Below are 22404 nucleotides of genomic sequence, written 5' to 3' on the forward strand. Positions count from 1 at the left end.
AAAAATTTGTGAAGTCTTGATTAAATGGAGTATTCATTACAAAGGTGCTTCTCCTGAGATTGAACGTGGACGATGACATCTAAATAAGCCTTTATGTTTCATATTAGTCCATTACTACCTTTGTGACAGGTGGTGAACAAGATGCTTTACAACTATTATGTATTTCTCACAATGAACCCATAAAGGTAACAACCTTATCTTAAAATGAAAGGTTCAAAGATCAGAATGGTTAAGCAACTTAAATCTATGCAGCTAGTTGTTATTGTTGGATCTAGGATTCAGAGAACTACATTGTATATTAATATATGCATAATTTACTTTGTATCTATCTTTTGAATATATAACTAAGACTACATTTTCTTCCACATGTTAAAATAATAGGTGTGAATATAGTTTCCTAGTTTAAAAACAGTACTCAACAGGAATAAAGATTAATACTTGCGGTTTAAGTTTTTCATATTATTTCTTTCCACCCTTGCAATTAGCAATAGAAATTATTATTCTTTTTACTTTAGAGTCTAAAAATGAAGGGGGAGAATTTAAATAATTTGTCCATGATAATGTAGCTGGCAAGACTCAAGATGAGATTCAAATTCAGAGGCATCAGGCTTCAAATCACCAACACTGGGAATAGGTGCCTGCTTTTAGCTTAAGTATTAATACCCGCCCTTTCTCTCTGGTTCATATACACACTGCTTCTTCATTATCTGAGTCAACAAATTTCTCTTCTTTTCTTATTTATACATGCACTTCCCAACATGTAAGTATCTTGAATTTGCATCGTGTGATAAACTGCAGCCTCCCAATGACAGTCAACCTCTATTTTACCAAGAAATGCATCACGACCAATACACTTATAAAGGGGTTTCCTTGAGTTATTCTTGTGCTTTGGACTCAATCCTCTTCAGGGAAGTGGTTGCCAGTGAGTTAAGACGTAGTCCCAAAATGGCACAGCCAGGGAACATTAAGAAATAGAATAAAATTACCAGCTAACAAACTCTTCAGATTTTATTATCATACAATTATATCAAATTTCTAGACATTATATTAATGTATTTTATATTATATAATGCAACTCAACCCAATGTTGCAGATGAGGAACAAGGATTAAACAATTTGCCTAAGGTCAGACACAAGACCAATACATGAATGATTTGAAGCCAAGTCTGTTTAAAGCCAAAGACATGCTCTGAAGTATTTCACTGAGCTGCCTCCAAAGTACAAGGTTGCCAGATAATTTAATTAAAAAAATAAAAAAAAAAAAACTTTTCCCCTTTCCCCATTACCCTTCCCATGAAAACAAATATGACTCTGGTAAGTCCATATATATCTTCTGGAATCACAGTCAAATCTCTTTCAAGTATTTCCTTCATCCTCTGGGAGAATTTTGATTTAAAACAAACAAAATTAAGAAATGAAAAGCATCTAACACAAGTTAAAGGCACTAACCAGAAATGATTTAACTTTAAACCTATATAGTGATTTACTATCTATTCTTTGCTAGTTATAGGTGCTATCCAACATGGATGTCTAATCTTTATGTAATTTCTTGGAGAAGAAACACCTATCAGTTGGAGAGTGTGTAATCACTGCAGAGGCACTCCTACGCTGGAATACAAGCATAGCCAAAACCTTTCTTGCTCAGTAAAACTCAATGTAATTAGATTGACTTGTTTATTCATTCAAAACATATTTTGAAAGTACCATTATGGAGGTTTAATGATGAGTATAAAAGATAAATTATTTAAAAAGCAGCACCAATGCTGAGTTGAGGATGCTTTGGTATAGTATGATACACTATGGAAGTCCACGGCAAGAAAACCTAACTTAAACAAGTTTGTTCAGGCAGAGGGGAGAAAAAAGGAAAAAAAAAATAGCTTTTGAGAATTCTACAGAAATCAACACACTCAAAAAAATTACAAAAAGAAAAAAAAGCTTCACGGCAAGATTCCATCGCAGATATGGTTATAATTTGGGTTAGAGATGTCCCCATGGGCACACAGTGATTTAGTGCAATGTACTCACTTTAAACATAAATGTTCAACAAAGTGGGTGTTTTCTATGTCCCTTAACAGCAGTGCACTAACGAAAGTCTGCTGTTAAAGCAATAAATTATGAAAGGGGAAAAGGTATCATGTATCTTATGGACCAGCAGGAATAGGTGTTAGGTCATACAAGCAGTTTCTAACTTAAAAATAAGGAAGATGAGTTCCAAAAACGAAAGTCTGAAGCTATATATACATATTTTGCTTGGAATAGATTTTTCAACTTAGCAATAATTCACTTGCAGGTTTATCCTGAATACTTCAGAATCAGAAGAAAAACACTATTCATGACAATCTTTTTTTTTTTTTTTTAATTAAGATAGGGTTTCCGTCTGTTGTCCAGGCTGGAGTGCAGTGGTACAAGCATGGCTCACTGCAGCCTGAATCTCTTGGGCTTAAGAAATTCTCCCACCTCAGCCTCCCAAGTAGCTGGGACTATAGGCATTTGCCACCAGGCCTGGCTATTTTTGTTTTTTAAATAGAAACAAGGTCTCACTATATTGCCCAGGCTGGTCTTGAACTTTTGGGCTCAAGTGACCCTTCTGCCTTGGCCTCCCAAAGTGCTGGATTACAGATGTGAGCCACTGAGCTTGGCCTGTAACAATCTTTCTAAAGTTGCATTTGTTGATTTAATTTTGGTGCAGAAAAAGAATGGCCCCCTTCACTGAACTCAGGGGTCACAGAGAATGAGGAGCAATTCATTGCCATAGGCATCATTTAGTGGCTTTAGTCACGGAAGCAGGAGCCAAACTGGTAGATAAGGCTGAAGAATGGAGAAAAAGGGCTGAGAGACGTGGACAGAATGATGGAGGTTTGGGGATCAAGGTGCCAAATTAAGAGAAAACTGGCAAATACACTCAGCAGCACTTGTTTCTATTCTCTTTTCTATTCATTCTACCCTTGTATTTAATAAGGCTACTGGTCTTATTTCCCTTGACTATTCTTTAAAACAAAACAAAACAACAAAAAAACGGGGCGTAAAAATGGCCAACTTGCTTGTTTTTCCAAGTCATCGATTGTTGCTTTTGATTAAAAATTGCACTCTGAGGCCGGGCGCAGTGGCTAATGCCTGTAATCCCAGCACTTTGGGAGGCCGAGGCAGGCGGATCACGAGGTCAGGAGATCGAGACCACGGTGAAACCCCATCTCTACTAAAAATACAAAAAATAAGCTGGGCATGGTGGCGGGCGCCTGTAGTCCCAGCTACTCGGGAGGCTGAGGCAGGAGAATGCCGTGAATCCGGAAGGCGGAGCTTGCAGTGAGCCGAGATCGCGCCACTGCACTCCAGCCTGGGAGACAGAGCCAGACTCCGTCTCAAAAAAAAAAAAAAATTGCACTCTGCTCCAACACCCAGTTTCAGGAGACTGGATACACACTTTGCAGCCCAGGTTTGCACCTAACACTAAAGTTGGTCTTTGAAGATTTAGAGATTTTTTTCTAACGAAATTTTATTTCAAACGGGCAAATATACAGGGGACACACTCAAACACAATACCATCTTTTAAAGGCTGTCCTTAGAATAACAATGGAGTTAAAACCCAGTCACCCTGTAGACTTAAGACAGCTTGGATTGTTCTTCTAACCAGAAATTTCTGTTGTTAAAGAAAGTGCATGCCTGGGCCGGGCATGGTGGCTCACGCCTGTAATCCCAGCACTTTGGGAGGCCGAGGCGGGCAGATCACGAGGTCAGGAGATCGAGACCATCCTGGCTAACATGGTGAAACCCCGTCTCTACTAAAAAATACAAAAAATTAGCCGGGCGTGGTGGCGGGCACCTGTAGTCCCAGCTACTTCGGAGGCTGAGGCAGGAGAATGGCACGAACCCAGGAGGTGGAGCTTGCAGTGAGCCGAGATGGCACCACTGCACTCTACCCTGGGCAACAGAGCAAGACTCCGTTTCAAATAATAAAAAAAAAAAAAAGTGCATGCCTACTTCTGAGTCTGATGATGAGATGTAGTTTCTAGAACAAGGCTCCATCTGGCTATTGCTAGATGGCTGGTGGACATTTCCTCACACTGTCCTCCTTATCATCAGAATAGCAAGATGGCATCACTTTTACCCAAACCCTGTGCCATGAAACACCCTCAGCTTATCATCTGTAACAATAAGGGTCGTGAGGGGAAAAATGAAATGAGAGGCACAGTGATTAAAAGCAATGGAGATGTGAAGCAAAAAGGGCATCCTTAGGTATTCTTTAATTCTGCAGGGGTAAATGGGAGAGAAGAAGGGAGAAAGAGAGAAGGAAAGATTCTAAAGTAATCTATGTACACCCTTCACACATGAGGAATTTAAGGAAAATGTATGTACCTAAATCAATGTGCATGCAACTAATATTTATTGAACACATATGCTAAGCACTATCGTAGACACTAAGAATATATACAAAAACAATGCTTTCGTGAAGCTTGCATTTTAGGAATATACAAAGTAAAGTAGGCTTACATTTAGTTTAATATCATTATTTGTCATTATAGGTAGTAAATTATATAGTTCACTAGAAGGTAATACATGCAATGTTTTAAAGAATAAAGTATAGGGGAGCAGAAGTGTGAGAGAGGTAGAGGGGTTGCTAATTTAAATAGAATTGGCTAGGAGGCCTCATTCAGAGAGTAACATTGAAGCAAAGAATTGAAAGAAATGAGTGATATAATTTAGCTATAGAAATAATATAGTATTTAGTAGAAATAATATATAAGAAAAAATAAGCAGCAGATGACACATTCATTTTTTAAATTCATTATCATCTAAATATCCAGATGTCTTCAAACTTCAATTATACTTTAAGCAACTTTTCCATCATATAGTGGAAACCACAGTTAGGTTTTGTACAAGAAACAAAGTAAATTAAGTGAAAGACAATATTACTGTATTTCCTGGTTGTCTAGGAAATAATTCTTAACTCACAGTAATTGGAAATCTGCAGAGGACTGATTGCAACTACACAAATAAATTTACATCTGTTCATTTTTCTTCAGGAGCAGAAAAATAAGAAACTTTTTTCATAATGCAAAACCTCCTTCTGAGAAAATTGAAATTAATTTACTTGAAATTCTGCTGCACATCAGCCTGCACTTTCCATGTTAGCGTAATTTTAGGAACAACAGAAAGCTTCTGGCCATTTAAGCAACTTTCAATCAGTTTTAAAGTTAAACCAAACAAAAGGCATTAAAACAGGATGTGATTATGAACTTCTTTATGAACCTCTTTTATGGGTTTTCTAATATATGTCCTCAAATTTACCTACAGTGTCCTGGATGAAAATGACTATAAAATTAAAGGCCTTTTAATGAGATTGCAGAAAAATGTCTTTCACCATTTTTCCAATATGGAAAATAGTTTAACTCACTCTACACTCTTGAATGAATATTTCTACTTAATACCATCTTGCAGCTACATTTGTAAGAGAAAACCTTTAATACAAATGAGCATAGGAATGAGTCAATCTTTCTTTTGCCAGGCTCCAATTTCTAAAAGGATTCTGATTTCCCCCAATTCTGCTTTGGGGTAGAGTGGGGAGTGCAAGGCTTAATAGTTAGTTCAGCAGGCAATTCTAGACACCAATTTCCATTGCTATAAAAGGAATGAGTGTCAAATCGGTTGTTTGATTCAATTCGATTTGAAAGCATTTAAGAACCAAGGAAGCACTGAAGACCTCACTATGTGATAGAAACAAATACATATTAATTTACAACTCCAGCCATCAAGGACCTCCTGGTGTGAATCTCAGTTCTTTGGTCTTTGTGTCCATATATTTCATAAGATAAATTCACTCTCTGAATGATATCCTGTAGTTTGGTGATAGCAACATGCTGTTCTCTGAATACCACATGGAGGAGAAGTGAATAACATGTTTAAGTTTCTACACCTAGGACTGATGTCACTATCTTTTTTTCCCATGGGGACACAAAAAAGTCCATAGAAATATTTAACTCCTCTGTAGTACATGGTTTTGGCCATTTTCTCCCATCTTACTGTCCTAACCAACAGCTTCAATGACATCACACAACTTAGTCTTTTACTGTACTCCTTAAGCCAACTTTAGGGTTCTACTTTCTCCTTTTCCTTTTTTTTTTTTTTTGTGAGACTGTCACCCAGGCTGGAGTGCAGTGGGGCAATCTCGGCTCACTGCAAGCTCCACCTCCCGGGTTCACACCTTTCTCCTGCCTCAGCCTCCTGAGTCGCTGGGACTACCGGCGCCCACCACCACGCCCAGCTAATTTTTTGTATTTTTAGTAGAGGTGGGGTTTCACCGTGTTAGCCAGGATGGTCTCGATCTCCTGACCTCGTGATCCACCTGCCTCGGCCTCCCAAAGTGCTGAGATTACAGGTGTGAGCCACCATGCCCAGCCAGGGTTCTACTTTTTCTATCGATCTCCTTAAATATCGGTATTCCCTAGGATTCCACCCATGGTTCTTCCATTTATTCTTATGCATATTATTCACACACACATTACTTATTTTCAGTTTTAATTTACATAATTATGACACCAAAATCTATACCCTTTAGCTCAAAATGCCCTCATGAACTATGGGAACACATTCCAGTTGCCCAGTGGATGTTCAATAGTCATCTCAAACTTAGCCAAATCTGAAAAGTAATTCCCCAAAACCACCTTACTTACCTGTCTTTCTACTATGACTCCTCTATTCTTTTCTTTTTCATTTCTCTTTCCTTCAGGCTGATTTACGTTTCTTTGTATACCTTGTCACGATAATATAAGCATATCACTCCAAAAAGATTTCACTTTATTACTTAACATTCTATTTTTACATCCAGACTTCAAGTTACTTGAGAGTAGAAACTACACTTTCTCAGCTTATTCCCAGCTTTTAATACGTCTATCACTCTGAAGGTACTCCATTGACTAAATTAATGGATCCTTATTTCCAAAATGTAAATTCATATTTATAAATATACTCAAAAGACATAATCAGTCTTGACTGAACTTTAGAATTGTTCATTCTTTCTCAGAATCATGTGAAAACTATTGATGTTTGAAATAGGTACTATAAGAATTGTGGATTTTGAGTGGCAGGAAGATAAATTTCACCCTGAGAGCTAAACTGTAAAATCAATTACAATGAATCAGAGAACAGGGGTGCAAAATCAACTGTGGACAAAAAAGATACCTCCAAAACTAGCAGGTATGAAGTGTAACTGTCTGACCATATTAGTGCAACAACTGAGTACAAAATGTAAAAGTGTGTAGGGAGCAGGAGGTGATGAAACTTTGAAAGCTCTGGAAAAGTAAATTTAGAGTCAAATGCCAATAACAATTGTCTCAGCACTTTCTAGGAAAGGAGGAGCTGCAGCCAAGAGGTTTCATAGCATCAAGCTGTCTTCGACGAATGTCATTATAAATTTATTCATCCAATACTACTTGGATTGATGCTGTTACAAATTAAATGTTTTCAACACATTGAGAGACAAGCTTGTTAAACAAACTTGTGATTCCCATATAGACTTGCTCAGATTTTGAGTCATTCTAGTACCTATGACAATATAATACACGAAATCTCTTAAAAACACTGACATAGAGGGACTTTCTTAGCCTTCAGCATGCTTTGTTTATATAAGTAGCTCTCTCCAGGACGAATCACCCCAGGCAACTAAGCACCAGGCACCTGAACAGATCAGCTTCTTTCCTAAGACCACTTGCAGCAACTTACTGAAAACCAATGAATGCTGCAGGATAAAATTTTATGTTATATACAATTTATAATTTTAACTAATAATCACACATGATTCTAAATAGCATAAAACCTGCAATAGAAAATGTTTCATCTTTTGTTTTTTGTTTTTTTTTCTCTAAATAAAAAATTAAGCTAGATGTATTTTAACTCTAGCTTCTCCATAAAATCCTTTCTGACTTCTCCTTTACCATCCTGCAGACGTCCAGGTCATCATGTAGTAATTCTTGTCTTAATCCATGTCTGGCATCTTGACAAGAACGACTTAGCTAAATTTCTTGAATATAGTATGTCTTGGCCAAAACTCAAGAATGGATAATTTAATGTTAAAATATATTCAAGAATTTACATTCACAAATGTATAGCTGGTTGATGAAATCATTAAACATCGTCAATTTGCCCTAGTTTCAAATAATTACTGTTTTTACTTTCAAAATTTTTTTCAAAAGGCTATTTATATTCTTATGTTTTTCCTATAGAAAAATATTATAGTAACTCTACAAATTGGAATTGAAAAACTAAAAGACAAATTTAAACAATATGTTTCCATGAACAAAAGTCAGTTATATAGCCACTTATACCCCAAGTAGCCCTTTAAAGGAGAGATTGATATTTTAAGAACCATGAAACATCTTATGCTATTAATAATAAATCAGAATACAAGTATATACTTCACTATTTACTATTTAATTTTTTCTGATTAACAAATGGAGCTATTGAAATGTATTTTGCTGAAACATCCCTTGGCTGGTTATCCATTTAAGCAACATATTCATTATATTCTCTTATCAATTCTGAATTAAAATATGTTTTCAATGTGTATTCAATAAAGAAAATATATCCAGGGTTTGGTAGGAAGAAAGAAAAGAGAACTCAATCCTTAATAATAGAGTTTGTAAGACTATATTTCAAAATCATTATCCCAGCCGGTGCGGTGGCTCATGCCTGTAATCTCAGCACTTTGGGAGACTGAGGCAGGCGGATCACTTGAAGTCAGGAGTTCAAGGCCAGCCTGGCCAACACGGTGAAAACCCATCTTTACAAAAAATACAAAAATTAGTCAGGCATGGTGTCGCATATCTGTAATCCCAGCTACTCAGGAGAATTGCTTGAACCTGGGAAGCACAGGTTGCAGTGAGCCAAGATCGTGACACTGCACTCCAGCCTGGGCAACAGAGTGTGACTCCATCTCAAAAAACAAAACAAAACAAAAACAACAACAAAAAATCATTATCCCACATCAGCAGGTATACAGTAACAATGGTCTCAGGGAGAAAATTTTACTGCTTTTATGCTTTGTGGACAATGATTGTTTCAAAGACATATATAATAGATAAAAGTTGTGGAATCAATCAACATTCAGAATCAGATAAGAACACATGGCCAGTAATGCAAGCTAGAAAAGAAGTGGGTCAGACAGGTGTCAAGGACAGGAGAAGGGGTCAGCAAACTTGAACTTTGTTGATTTATATCCAGTTATTAGATTACTCATTAGTTTAATTATCTCATTAATTAGCCCATTAGGTTATTAATCAACATATGCATGATTTAACTCATTAGCTTATTAATTCATTCGTTAGTTTATTAACATATACACAGTTTGAAGCCTATGTGCCTGGTATTGTGCTCAGTGCTAAGGGAAAATGGTACGTGGGCACTGAGCCAGGTGTGGTGTCATGTGCCTATAGTCCCAGCTACTTGGGAGGCTGAGGCAGGAAGATCACTTGAGCCCAGCAGTTCAAATCTAGCCTGGCAACACAGTGAGATCCCATCTTTTAAAAAAATGGAAGAAAGATAGATCTCCCTCCTAAATATCACAATGCAACTAACACCTGGCTCTTTTTAATCTAGATATTAACATTTGTGATACCATGTTCCCCTTTATATATATGACATCATGTTCCCTTTATATCGTATTTATGTATTCTCCATTATGGTATTTTGTGATACCATGTTCCTTTATATGGTATAGGACATGGTATCACAAATACCATAAATACTTGGCTCTTTATAATCTGGATCATGTTAACATTTGTGATACTATGTTCCTTTATATAAAGAGGCACATACTATCACAAATGTTAACATAATCCAGATTAAAAAGAGCCAAGTATTAGTGGCTTTGTGAGATCTAGGAGGCTTTCACATCTGAAAGTGGGAGAGGTATCCAGAAACCTCCCCCAGAAAGTGTTGCTTAAGCTGAGAAAAAAAAAAAGATGTATAGGTATTATGCGAAAAAAGGTGGGGCGTAGGATAGAAAGATGTCATAAGGGGTGGAAAGAGGTCAGAAGGGGAAGGAAAGAGACAGAATGTTGCAGGCAGCACAAATAGTATGTGCAGAGGCCCCACCAGAGGAAAAAAAAAAGGAAAACATATTTGGGAAAATTCCAAGAAAGAACCTTCTAATGAAAGTAAGATTTATGATACAGAAACAACAGCAAAAAATTGAAATTAGGCATATCTAGAAAAACATCTAAATAACCAGGAATGACCAATTTAGAATAGAGAGAAAAAAATCTAATTCTCATTATTAAAAATAATTTCTAAAAAACTAAGAATAAATTAACCTCAAATATGTGAGACCTTTGAGAACCAAATACAAAATTTTAATAAATCTTGAAAATTGAAAGAAATGTAGAAATAAATGTATCTGGCCGGGCGCGGTGGTTCACACCTGTAATCCCAGCACTTTGGGAGGCCAAGGCAGGAGGATCACCTGAGGTCCGGAGTTTGAGACCAGCCTGACCAACATGAAGAAACCCCATCTCTACTAAAAATACAAAATTAGCCGGGCTTGGTGGCGCATGCCTATAATCCCAGCTACTCCGGAGGCTGAGGCAGAATGGCTTGAACACGGGAGGCAGAGGTTGCTGTGAGCCGAGATCGCACCACTGCACTCCAGCCTGGGCAACAAGAGCGAAACTCCATCTCATAACAAAAAAAAAAAAAAAAAAAAAAGAAAAGAAAAGAAAAGAAAGAAAAAGAAATACATGTATCTGGAAGAGAAAATTCAAGAGCATAATAATATCAGCTCTCCTCACTTTAATATACAATCACTGCAAAACCAATGAAAACCCTAACTGGACTTTCAGTTAACTTAAGAAGTCTATGGGTCAAGTTCACATTGAAGATAAAACACACAGGAATAATCAAGAAGTGTGGGAAACAAATAACAAGGATGAGAGGTTTGCCTTTTAAAATATAAATTTCCTACAAATTATAGTAGGTAAAACAACTTGATCTTGACAGGGGTTACCAACAGAACAGAATAGAGCCCATAGCAATGAACTGTGTTTATATAGGGATTTACTCTAAGTGATAGGTAGCTATCCAATAAATTGGATAGGTAAACTCATCCAATTTAGGTAAATTTATTCTAGGCGATAGGTAAGTATCCAATAAATTATAATGAGAATTTTAGTTTTCACTGGAAAAAATTATACCTTAATACAAAAAATAATAAATCCAGAGTAGACTGATGATCTAAACAAAAAAGCAAAAATAACTTTCAGACTACCCCAAAAATATCAAATTTAAAAGCATATTAGGCTACAAATGGTCATTTTCAGAGAGACACAAAATACAGAGGGTTTAAATTAGAGAACTTAGGGATTTCTTCTGTATAGAAATTAAAGTTACATACACTAAATGCTGTAAGTAAAAATGATATGTTAAAAATTAGTTGAAAATATATGTAAAACAGGTGTGTGTGCTTACACATAAGTTTTCAACCCTACGACTCAGTAAGACAAAGAAAAAAGCCTACACAATAGAAAATTAGGCAAGAAATATGAACAATAAATCCTCAGGAAAATTACAAAGAGCCAATTAACATAAGAAAAATTACTCAACTCCACTTGTAATTAGAAAAATGGAAAATGAAGCAATATAGTTTTGAAATCATCCCACTGAGCATTCATTAATGTTGTTGATCTTAACACCTCCAATATAAACAACTTAAAATGAAGACAATTATACGAATTCTGACATATCTGCACACACATAAAAAAGTCAAAAACTAATAATGATTCATATATGCAGGGGAAAAAACTTGAAAGTGTATACATAACCACATGTATAAATGCTTACCAAAAACATGGTAAGATCTATATTAGAGGAGGAAAAGGATATGAGGAATGCAATAATAGGGACTTCTATGTTTTACTCCATATTCTTCAGTATTATTATTTGAATGTTTCACAAGAGCATATTTGTGTATTAGTTGATATTTACCAATTAAAACAAAATGAACGTTATGTACTAGGCGTTAGGCCCTGCTCTTGCCACATGAAAACACAGGTACCTGCAAGCTGCCCCACTTCATTCCAGGAATTAGTAAAGGGCCAGCTGAGTTGTACACCAAGAGCACTGGTGACCTCAAGCCAACAGCATTATAACAAAATCTCTCAGTCTCATTCGCTCTGTCAGACATGCCCAACACTTCTGGGCACTCCTGCTTGATAATCTCTCTGAAATTACCTATTTTGGGAGACCAATCGGCTTACCTGGCATCACCTAGACACCTCCCTCTATCCCCAACACATACTCCCTACTATGGAGCTTGGTAGGAAACCCCGTCCTGAAGTATTACTTTTCCTTACATTTCCACCAGTCCTCACTTCTCAGAGGCCAAACTCTGTTTTTAAACTCTACGTCAAGTAGTCTCACCAATTGCATTCTGCAATCTCTGACCATTCTAACCTCTCAAATATTCTCAAAACCTGGCCCTGAATTTTCAAGAACATCCCTCATACCCTTATTAGGATTGAATCTAAAAAGGTCGGGCACAGTGACTCATGCCTGTAATCCCAGTACTTTAGGAGGCTGAGGTGGGTGGATCACCTCAGGTCAGGAGTTCGAGACCAGCCTGGCCAACATGGCGAAACCCCGTCTCTACTAAAAATATAAAAATTAGCCGGGTGTGGTGGTGGGTGTCTGTATCCCAGCTACTCAGGAGGCTGAGGCAGGAAAATCGCTTGAACCTGGGAGGTGGAGGTTGCAGTGAGCTGAGATCACGTCACTGCACTCCAGCCTGGGGGACAGCGTAAGACTGTCTCAAAAAAAAAAAAAAAAAAAAAAAAAAAGGATTGAATCTATGGTGTCAATTCTTCACCCCATCTTTCTTTCATTGCTGTCTCAACCTAAACTACCTCTCCCCATGATATTTCTTGGCATCATTTTATATATATGTATATGGATACACACACATACATCCACATACACACACACACGCCACTGACATTTGTTCAAAATGTTAGCTTTTTAAAGGAGTCTTACCTGTCTCACTCTTTCACTCTCCCCATTAAAAATTACTGGCTGGGCCCTATCTCTTTTACACTGAAGCTACAAACAGGGAGGTAAGGAAATGTGATGGGTTGAATTATGTCCCTCTCAACCCCTCAAAAGATATGTTGAAGTCCTAACCTCCACTACTTCAGAATGTGACCTTATTTGGAAACAGGATCATTACAGATGTAATTCATTATTATGGGTAGGCCCCAATCCCATATGACTGATGTCCTTTTAAGAAGATGGCCATGTGAAGATAGAAATACACAAGACAACATCATGTGACAACGAAGTCAGAGATTGGAATTACGCAGCTGCAAGCCAAGAAATGCTAAAGATTGCCAAGAAACCACAAAAAAAAGGCAAGGAAGGATTATTTTACAGGTTTCAGAGGGAGCATGGCCCTGCCAACACCTTGACTTTGAATTTCTAGTCTTCAGATCTGTGAAATGATAAATTTCTATTTTAAGCTATGTACCTTGTAGTATTTTTGTTATAGCAGTCCTAGGAAACTAATACAGGAGTCAACCCTAATATAAATGTTTGTTTCTGAAACTGCAAGAAAATGAAACAACAAATGTCCAATTCAAGAAAGCTCTTTATAAGCCAGATATAGTGATAATGATAAAAATATACTTACATAGTTCAAAGAATGTGGTTATCCTAATACTCATTACTAGTCTTATCACTTATTGAAAAACGGGATATTTTCTGCTCTGATATGGATTTCATAACTTATTTAAAAAATCAGTGCAATTGGAGATTCTCTAGGAATGGGGGATACAATAATGAATAAGAAAATGTCACTACCCCAAGAAGCTGAATATTAATAGAAATGACCACTATGCTTCAACATTAAATGTAGTAATTACTACTAACTTTTGACATATTTATTATGATATAGAATTATTTATTTATTCCTAGTTTATTTATAAGTTTGCTTTCCAAGGCAGCTGCTGATCAAATGCCTTCTTGGCATTTCTAGAGATGATATTTTTTTCATCCTCTGACTTTTTAAATAGAAAGGGTATAGTAATTTAATTGTAATATTAAATATCCCACCACAAATCTTAGACTAAAGCCTATCTGATAATGGTGTTTAAATCTTTAATATGTGCTACATCCATTACATTAATTTTAAGACATGTATATACGTTGATATTTGTTGTGTAACTGGCCTTTTGTGGGTTGTATGGTTCTTGTTTATTTGCTTTTTGTTTTGTTTTGTTGTTGTTGTTGTACTTGTATGTGTGTGTGTTAAATTTAGTCAGATACATTGCAATCAGTTTTATCTAGCTTCATAAAAAATACATAAGTAGTCTAATTACTGCATGAAATATCACTTCATCGAAGATTTGACAGAATTCACTTATGAAACGCCTTGACTTAGTTCCTTGTCGAGATAATTCCTTAATATTGTTTCCAAAGTTTTCCAAGGTTTTTGATTGAGATTGCCTATCTCTTCTTGGGCCAATATTGACCATTAATATTTTCCAAGAAGAAGTGTATATATTAGTATGATTTTCATATGTATTATTAGTGTTTTATTATTTTAAGCATATATCCAGTTATAACTCTTTTCTCATTCTTGGAATTGTAATTTGATATTTTTTATTTTGCCCTACATTACCCTTACCCAAAGCTGCTGATCTTCCAGAGAACAAGATCTTGGATTATACATTGCTTCCTATTGTTTCTCTGCATTCTGATTTATTTATATTTTCTCTTCTCTTAAATTTTTAGTTTATTTTCTTGCTCATTTCTTAGCTTCTCGGATTGGATATTTACTAAGATTCTTACAACACAGAACAAAATGACAACTAAACTTATAGTAGCAAAATCTCTATCATCAACAGACATAATTCTTCCATTAGGTAAGATAATCAAGAATTGATTATAGCATGTTAAATTCATCTGCATTCTGAAATCTAATTCCTAATACAATATTTAATGTTCTATTGAATTACCTTTTTAAATATCATTTGGAACAGACCAAAACAAATTCATAACAACAACAAAAGGACATTGACTATTTCTTAGTCTAAAAATCTATTACATTTCACATTGCAGTGAGTGGTTTAGTGAAGAGGTTGAAAGTGAACTCTGTATTCATAAAATTTGACTGTAAATCACTGAGCCATGATTCATCTGCTTTGTCTCTGCAAATGTATTATACATGAAAAGACAAATCAACATCATAATGTAAATCTGTTAAACCTGGTCTTAATAATTTCTTGTATGAAATATCAGATTTTAGTAAATTTGACAATATGAATAAAAGGCTAAATAGAAGGCTGTACAATAAATGCATGATATCTATTGTTATTAAGAATAGAATTAAATACTGTTTAAATTTCATATTATATAACTACTGTCTGTAAACACGGATTCAAATGATATCAAATGACATTATAATTAACAGATTTAGAATTAAAAATGCCTTCTGTAGCACTTGCTTCTTGAAGGCAGCTCTTAGCACAGGTATGCAAACCCAGTGAAAATTTTTTTACCAAAATTCTATACCATGAGTTAAGTAAACTCAATAACAGTTACTAAAACCTTATATTCTCTGATAGATTTAATTATAAATATTTTATTTCTATATGTAAAGGTTATTTTTTCTAAATTTGAAACATATATATTGAGGCTTTTTTTCCCAAAACTTTGGTTTATTTCTGCCTAAAGAAATACCACAATGAGATACCATCTCACGCCAGTTAAAATGGCGATCATTAAAAAGTCAGGAAACAACAGATGCTGGAAAGGATATGGAGAAATAGCAACGCTTTTACACTGTTGGTGGAGTCTAAATTAGTTCAAACACTGTTGAAGACAGTGTGGCGATTCCTCAAGGATCTAGAACCAGAAATACCATTTGACCCAGCAATCCCATTACTAGGTATATACCCAAAGGATTATAAATCATTCTACTATAAAGACACATGCACAAGTATGTTTATTGCAGCAGTTTTCACAACAGCAAAGACTTGGAACAATCCCAAATGCCCATCAATGATAGACTGGATAAAGAAAATGTGGCACATATACACTACAGAATACTATACAGCCATAAAAAAGGATGAGTTCACATCCTTTGCAGAGACATGGATGAAGCTGGAAACCATAATTGATAGCAGACTAACACAGGAACAGAAAACCAAACACCACATGTTCTCACTCATAAGTGGGAGTTGAACTATGAGAACACATGGACACAGGGAGAGGAATATCACACACCAGGGCCTGTCAAGGGGTGGGGGGCTAGGGGAGGGATAGCATTAGGAGAAATACCTAATATAGATGACGGGTTGATGGGTGCAGCAAACCACCATGGCACGTGCATATACCTATGTAACAAACCTGCACGTTTTGCACATGTATCCCAGAACTTAAAGTATAATTTTAAAAATTAAAAAAGAAATACAAGTGTTGCACAGATACACAATCAGAATGTCTTAGGTTCATATATTGGCTCCTCTATTTACTTTCTGTGTGACCTTAGACACATTACCTGAGTCTCAGCTTCCTTGTGTTATAGACTTCCTTTGAAGAAAAGCTATGATAACATATGTAAAGAACTAAGAAGCACATTTAGCACACAGAGGTAATTGAAGCTACTGCTACTAAAGAAAAAAAATTAAAATTATCCCATCATTTTACAAACATGGAGTATAACTCTTTGTGTGTACCTCTTGGATATAATTTGATTTCATTCCTGAGAAAAGCTGTCCTCAAATATTTATGATCTTATAAGGTAATGTTCCTTAAATTTCAGATATAAATCTACATCTCTCATACTATTGCTTACTTTATATTTTCCAAGATCATTCCTATTTTTCCTCTATCTTTACCTATAACAATATTCCTGTGTGCTACTTAGATGTAGAAGTTATGTTGAGGGCCTAACAGAAGCTTACGATTCCCTAAACCTTCTAAAATGCATGAACAAATGTAGGTATTCCATGCCAATTAATACAAATAGGTTTGTTCTAGGCCCCTGTCATAAACATCTTTAAGAGACGTAACTGTAACTGATGACTGATGATAGGACAAGTGATTAATGCATGCTATTATCTCAAAGGGGTATTATCACGTTATGTGTCCTAGAAAGACTGAGCAAAGCAATTTCCTTCTCTTTTAGGAGTTAAGATAGAACAAGGAGTAACTTCTGTACACCAGAGAAAATTATGTACATCTCAAAACTAAAATTTACTATTTAACAGTCTCTAAACTTTCTATGAGAAAACTTTTCTTTTTTCTACCTATGCAAATAAGAAGAAAAAATGTTTGTTCCTATAAATATGATACCAGACATATTTATAATATTATATATTGCCAAGGATCTATCTTGGTGTATTTTTAAAATATTTGATTTAAAATCACTGAAAAATTTACCTATTTTAAAATAGAATTATTGATATCAGAATTCTGTCAAAGCCAATACTTCCAAATCATTGCCAATATTTATTGTGGAATTTAAGCTTCTCCATTTAGGGTAACAGATAAGTGTGGTTTAAAGACCCATCATATTAGTAAAAAATATTGTGGAACTATATTTGGCACTTATGACATAACCTATTTCCAACAATTAGGGGGAAACACTGATCTTGTCAATAACCACTTTTCCAGCAAAGATTTTTCACTAGGGTTTGGGAAGGTCAATTCATACGCTGTCATGATTTACATATGCATCCACAGACAGACAGTCTTAAGATGTAATTTTAAAATTACATGTCAAGTGAAATTTTCTAATTGAATACATTTCTCTTCTCAGTAAAGAATAAGCCTGGATAAACACTCTGAAACCTTGTCCAACAGGTATCACAAAGAGGTGGGCAACGTTTTAACCAGGGACTATGGATAAGACAGACAGAAACATTTCAATGAAGAGGTGTTCGTTGTTCAGCTTACTTTTCTTCCAAAAATATATGAAGGATCGGAACCAGAAAAGTAATATCCCATACTGCAAGGCAAGAGGCCCCCTTTGACATCACTTTCAGATGCACCAAGTGTAAAGAACATATGTATGAATATATTAAACTCATAAGATTCTTTTTCATAAAATAAAAATAATAATAATAACAATATAGTAATATAACACTATTTAGATGAAGAGGACTTGGGCCTTTGTAGGACTACCTAGATATGTATTTTCATTCAAGAAAAGAAAAAGATACAAATTCAAATTAGTTCAGCAAAGAAGATGGTAAGATACATGGTGAAGCAGGACACAGAAGAGGAGTAGGTAGAAGGAACAGTGGTCTGGAGCAGGTGTGCTTCATGTGAAAGAATTCCAGGTGACAAAGAAAAAAATTACACACTGTGAAAGCCGACACAGAACATATCTGCTGACCTAATTCAGACCATAGGCCGCTAGATTGAGATCCCAGTGTTAAAGCCTACGAGGTTAAACACGAGCTCAACGTATGAACAAAAAATTAAACTGAGCTCATCCTGTCTGCTTTCCCTTAAATATCTAGATTTTTTCTGTTTATTTTTAGTTTTTTTTAAGTATCTGTGCCTTTAGACTTAGCCAATACAAAAGATTCAGCTAACCAGAGCATAAATACATATTTTAAAAGTTTACAGATTAGTTTGATACTGTCAATATCACACAGCGTTCATTAAACACAAGCAGCAAGCATCTTATTTTTCCTAGGATCAGTCATCTTCCTATAGAGAACTGTTTTTCCTCCATTCCATTCCAACTCTGGAGGTGCTGTCAATGGGAATGACTCGTTGCCCCTCCCACATCACTCAGTGTTTCAACCAAGAGAAGGCACAGGACTGCAGGAGGGTCAGTCCAACAACTTTTTCCGGGATTAATACAGACACTGAGACAAAACAGTTCTCTTTCCTTCTGAGATTGAGAAGAGTAAGGATGCTATCTATGTTTATAAAGGTACAGGAGTCATCTTTCCCATTGTTATAGAGTACCACAGAAAATGGAGCAAACCCAGAAGAAACCAGAGCCACAAAATGGAGAAACATTCCTGAAACAAAATCAGGCACTAGATCTAACTAGGCCTGCATCTAGTCAACCCAGGAATTTCCAGTTAGGGGAGTTTATACATTCTCTGGTGTCTTCAAGCAAGCTTAAACTGGATTTCTGTTACTTATAAACAAAATGTTCTCATAAATATAAGAGACAAAGAAGAGATCTGAGTTTGGTTTGCATTTATCTACTCACATGTCATTGTACCAGCTAGGACTGTCCACTCAAAGAACAAAACCAGTTTTTCCCCTAGGGATTTTTCTCACCCAACATACAAGAACATTCTAAACTATCCCAACCTCACTGATAATCATCAGTGCCTATGGAGCGGAAAACAAAAAAGAACCATAACCTTACTCGCTCACTTTTCTGGTGTAGCACATATTCTATATATACTTTGATACAGCAATTTTTTTTTAAATGGAAGACAAAATCTATCATTAATAATCAAGGCTGGGAACAGTGGTTCACACCTATAATCCCAGCACTTTGCAGGGTGAGGCAAGAGAATTGCTTCAGGCTGGGAGTTAGGCACCAGTCTGGGCAATATAGTGAGTCCCCATCTCTACAAAAAAATTTAAAAATTAGCCAGGCATGGTGACAGGCACCTGCAGCCTTAGCTATTTGGGAGGCCGAAGCAGAAGGATTGCTTGAGCTCAGGAGTTTGAGGCTGCAGCAAGCTATGACAGTGCCTCTGCACTCTAGCCCAGGCTGCAGAGTGAGATACTGTCTCAAAAAAATAATAATGCTAATAATCAACACATGATTTGCATAACTCTCATACATAACAGGCTTATTTTATGAACTCATCTAAGTATTAATGGAACAAACATTTTAAGAACTAAAAAATATTTAAACCAATATTTATGTTACATGGCATACTACTTCCAAAAAATTCAGGCATAACATATAAGTACACATGAATATTGATGATGTGGCCCGAAACAAAGAAATCACAACCACCATCCACCTAGTAGTCTCAGAGGCATGATTAACAAAAAGACTATTTCAGTACAATAGCTATCATCATCTCCATTTCCAGCAGTTAAATCAATAGTCCCTCTCACTGCAGGTTTCAAAGACGAACCAAACCAGAGAAAGCAAGGCATACTCACAAATTATAAAGCATGTCAGCCATGTTGCTGCGGTAGTACAAAGCATTTCTGTAGGCGCTTTCCGCTTCAGAAATTTTGCTCTGACTCTTCAGAACATTTCCAAGGTTACCCCATGCTGCCAAGAAGAAAAAGAAATTTTCAGACTGAGCATCAATCCAATTATACGTGACATAATATCAGGCCATCAGGAAGTACCACAGGGAGAGAAAATCATCATAAAACATTTTTAAGAAGGAAAATGTATTTCCTTTATACTCTAACATTTCATCAAGCCAGGACATTAAATATAATCAAAGTCTTAAAAAATTAAAGTAATTATTATGTCTCAAAGCAGATATACATATACAGTTCATCATAAGGCCAAGAACAATGTTATCTTAAGATCACATACAAAGGCTTCATGCTCTTCCAGATTTCAGTAGGGGTCTTCATGGTCTGAAATTATTGTATACTTACTGGGCCAGAAACTGCAAGAAATGATCTTAAAATAAACAAATATTTCATTCAAGTATGAAAAAACTGATAAATGGCATAGAAGATCTGGAGATGAAAAGCAAAAAAACTAAACAAGATCAAAGCTATAAAAAAGCTTACCAGACATCAGAATACATCAATAAAACATAGATATAATGTTCTTTTATACTCTTTCTGCTTATGAGCTCACTTCCCTGAAAATCGCTATTTCTACACTTAATCATGTTGAAAATTAAATATATTTTCTGTGTACCCTCTTTGTTCTCCCCAAATAACAGTAATTTTTCAACATTAAAAATAGCAAAAGGCACAGTACCAATAATTGCCCCCATAGTACGGCTCTCCAATGAACTTTGCCCTCAACCTTGGCTGCTTCTCTTGCCTTCTTACTTCCCCAAAAGGAGATGGGGTATTGAGTCCTGAAAGCAGAGTCCCCTAGCAAATGATGAGGATGACAAGAAGGGTCTTGTGTGTTGAGATATATTTAGTTGGGTGACTACTGACTACCTGAAAAATCAAAGGGTTTTGAGTTATCAATTTTAATGCAAAAAAAGAGCACAGAATCTTTCAATCTCAGATTTACCTGTGTGCCTCTAAGAAATTTAAAACTCCTGTGCTTCAGTTTACTTTATCTGTAAAGTGGGAAAATAGTGTTTCATCTGTTTCATGATGAAGATGAAGTGTGTTAATATATACAAGCTATTTAAGACAGTGTCTGAGGCTGGGCACGATGGCTTGCACCTGTACTAGCATTTTGGGAGGCCGATGAGGCGAGTGGATTGTTTGAGCTCAGGAGGAGTTTGAGACCAGCCTGGGCAACATGGTGAAACCTCGTCTCAAAAAAAAAAACAAAAATTAGCTTGGCATGTTAGATTTCATGATCGCTTGAGCCCACAGAGTTGAGCCCACAGAGTCGAGGCTACAGTGAGCCATGATCACACCACTGCACCCAAGCCTGGGTGACAGAGTGAGTCCCTCTCTCAAAAAAATAAAACAAAACAAAATAAAAAAACAAACACAGTGCCTGAAACACGGTAAACACTCAATAAATATTGCTATTATCATTAATATTATTGTGGTTGATACTCTTTACAATTTACAATAGTTAAGCATTTCTTACGTAAATAACATTAAATACAATGCACTTTATGCCCTTATGTTATCTACAGAGAACACTAATCCTTCATGTTTGCAAAGTCATATACCTTCCTTGCTTCTGATGGAAAACAGGGGAAAGGCATTGAACTCACAATTATGCAACAGCTAATAGTGCCATGTACCATGCCACACACTTGACATATATCATCTCACCAAGCTCTCAACACAGTTCCGTACATAAGTGCCCATTCCCCAGATGAGGAAACAGAGGCACTAAAGAATTTGTAAAGTTAATACTGAAGTGTTAGAGCAAAACTCTAATCCGACACTGGCTGTTTCCAAACTTTTTCTCCCCTCTGCCTAACATTTTCATACCACATTTCATCTTTCACTGCAAACCAGCATTCACACAGGCCTTGGCATTATGAGTCCATAAAAAATTGTATCGTTTAAAAGACAAAACAGTGTAAAATATTGTCAAATTAAACTACTAAAACTACTAGTAAAATAAAACTACTAGTAAAATAAATTATAATTATCTCCAAACATTAATAGATGTAATATCATAGGTATTCTATTATCTACCACAAATTAATAAGATATCCCTCTATGGAAATTTCTAATAATTATGCAATTTTTAAACCCCTATTCCTCCCAAAGTTCTGCTCTGATTGTGTGATTACTAAATGAGAATAT

General features: G+C 35.9%; 1 protein-coding gene across 2 annotated transcripts in view; it reads right to left on the reverse strand.

The window, feature by feature from the left end:
* The window catches only part of TMTC2 (transmembrane O-mannosyltransferase targeting cadherins 2), a 449619-nt gene that overhangs the window by 185406 nt on the left and 241809 nt on the right, over positions 1-22404 (reverse strand). For both annotated transcript variants that reach the window (XM_030819895.1, XM_003259608.4), the window contains one exon: positions 20137-20251. In XM_030819895.1, the coding sequence (XP_030675755.1) occupies positions 20137-20251 (115 nt within the window). The remainder of the gene's footprint in view (positions 1-20136; positions 20252-22404) is intronic.

This window comes from Nomascus leucogenys, chromosome 10 (genome assembly GCF_006542625.1).
Source record: "Nomascus leucogenys isolate Asia chromosome 10, Asia_NLE_v1, whole genome shotgun sequence".
NCBI classification, from domain to species: domain Eukaryota; kingdom Metazoa; phylum Chordata; class Mammalia; order Primates; family Hylobatidae; genus Nomascus; species Nomascus leucogenys.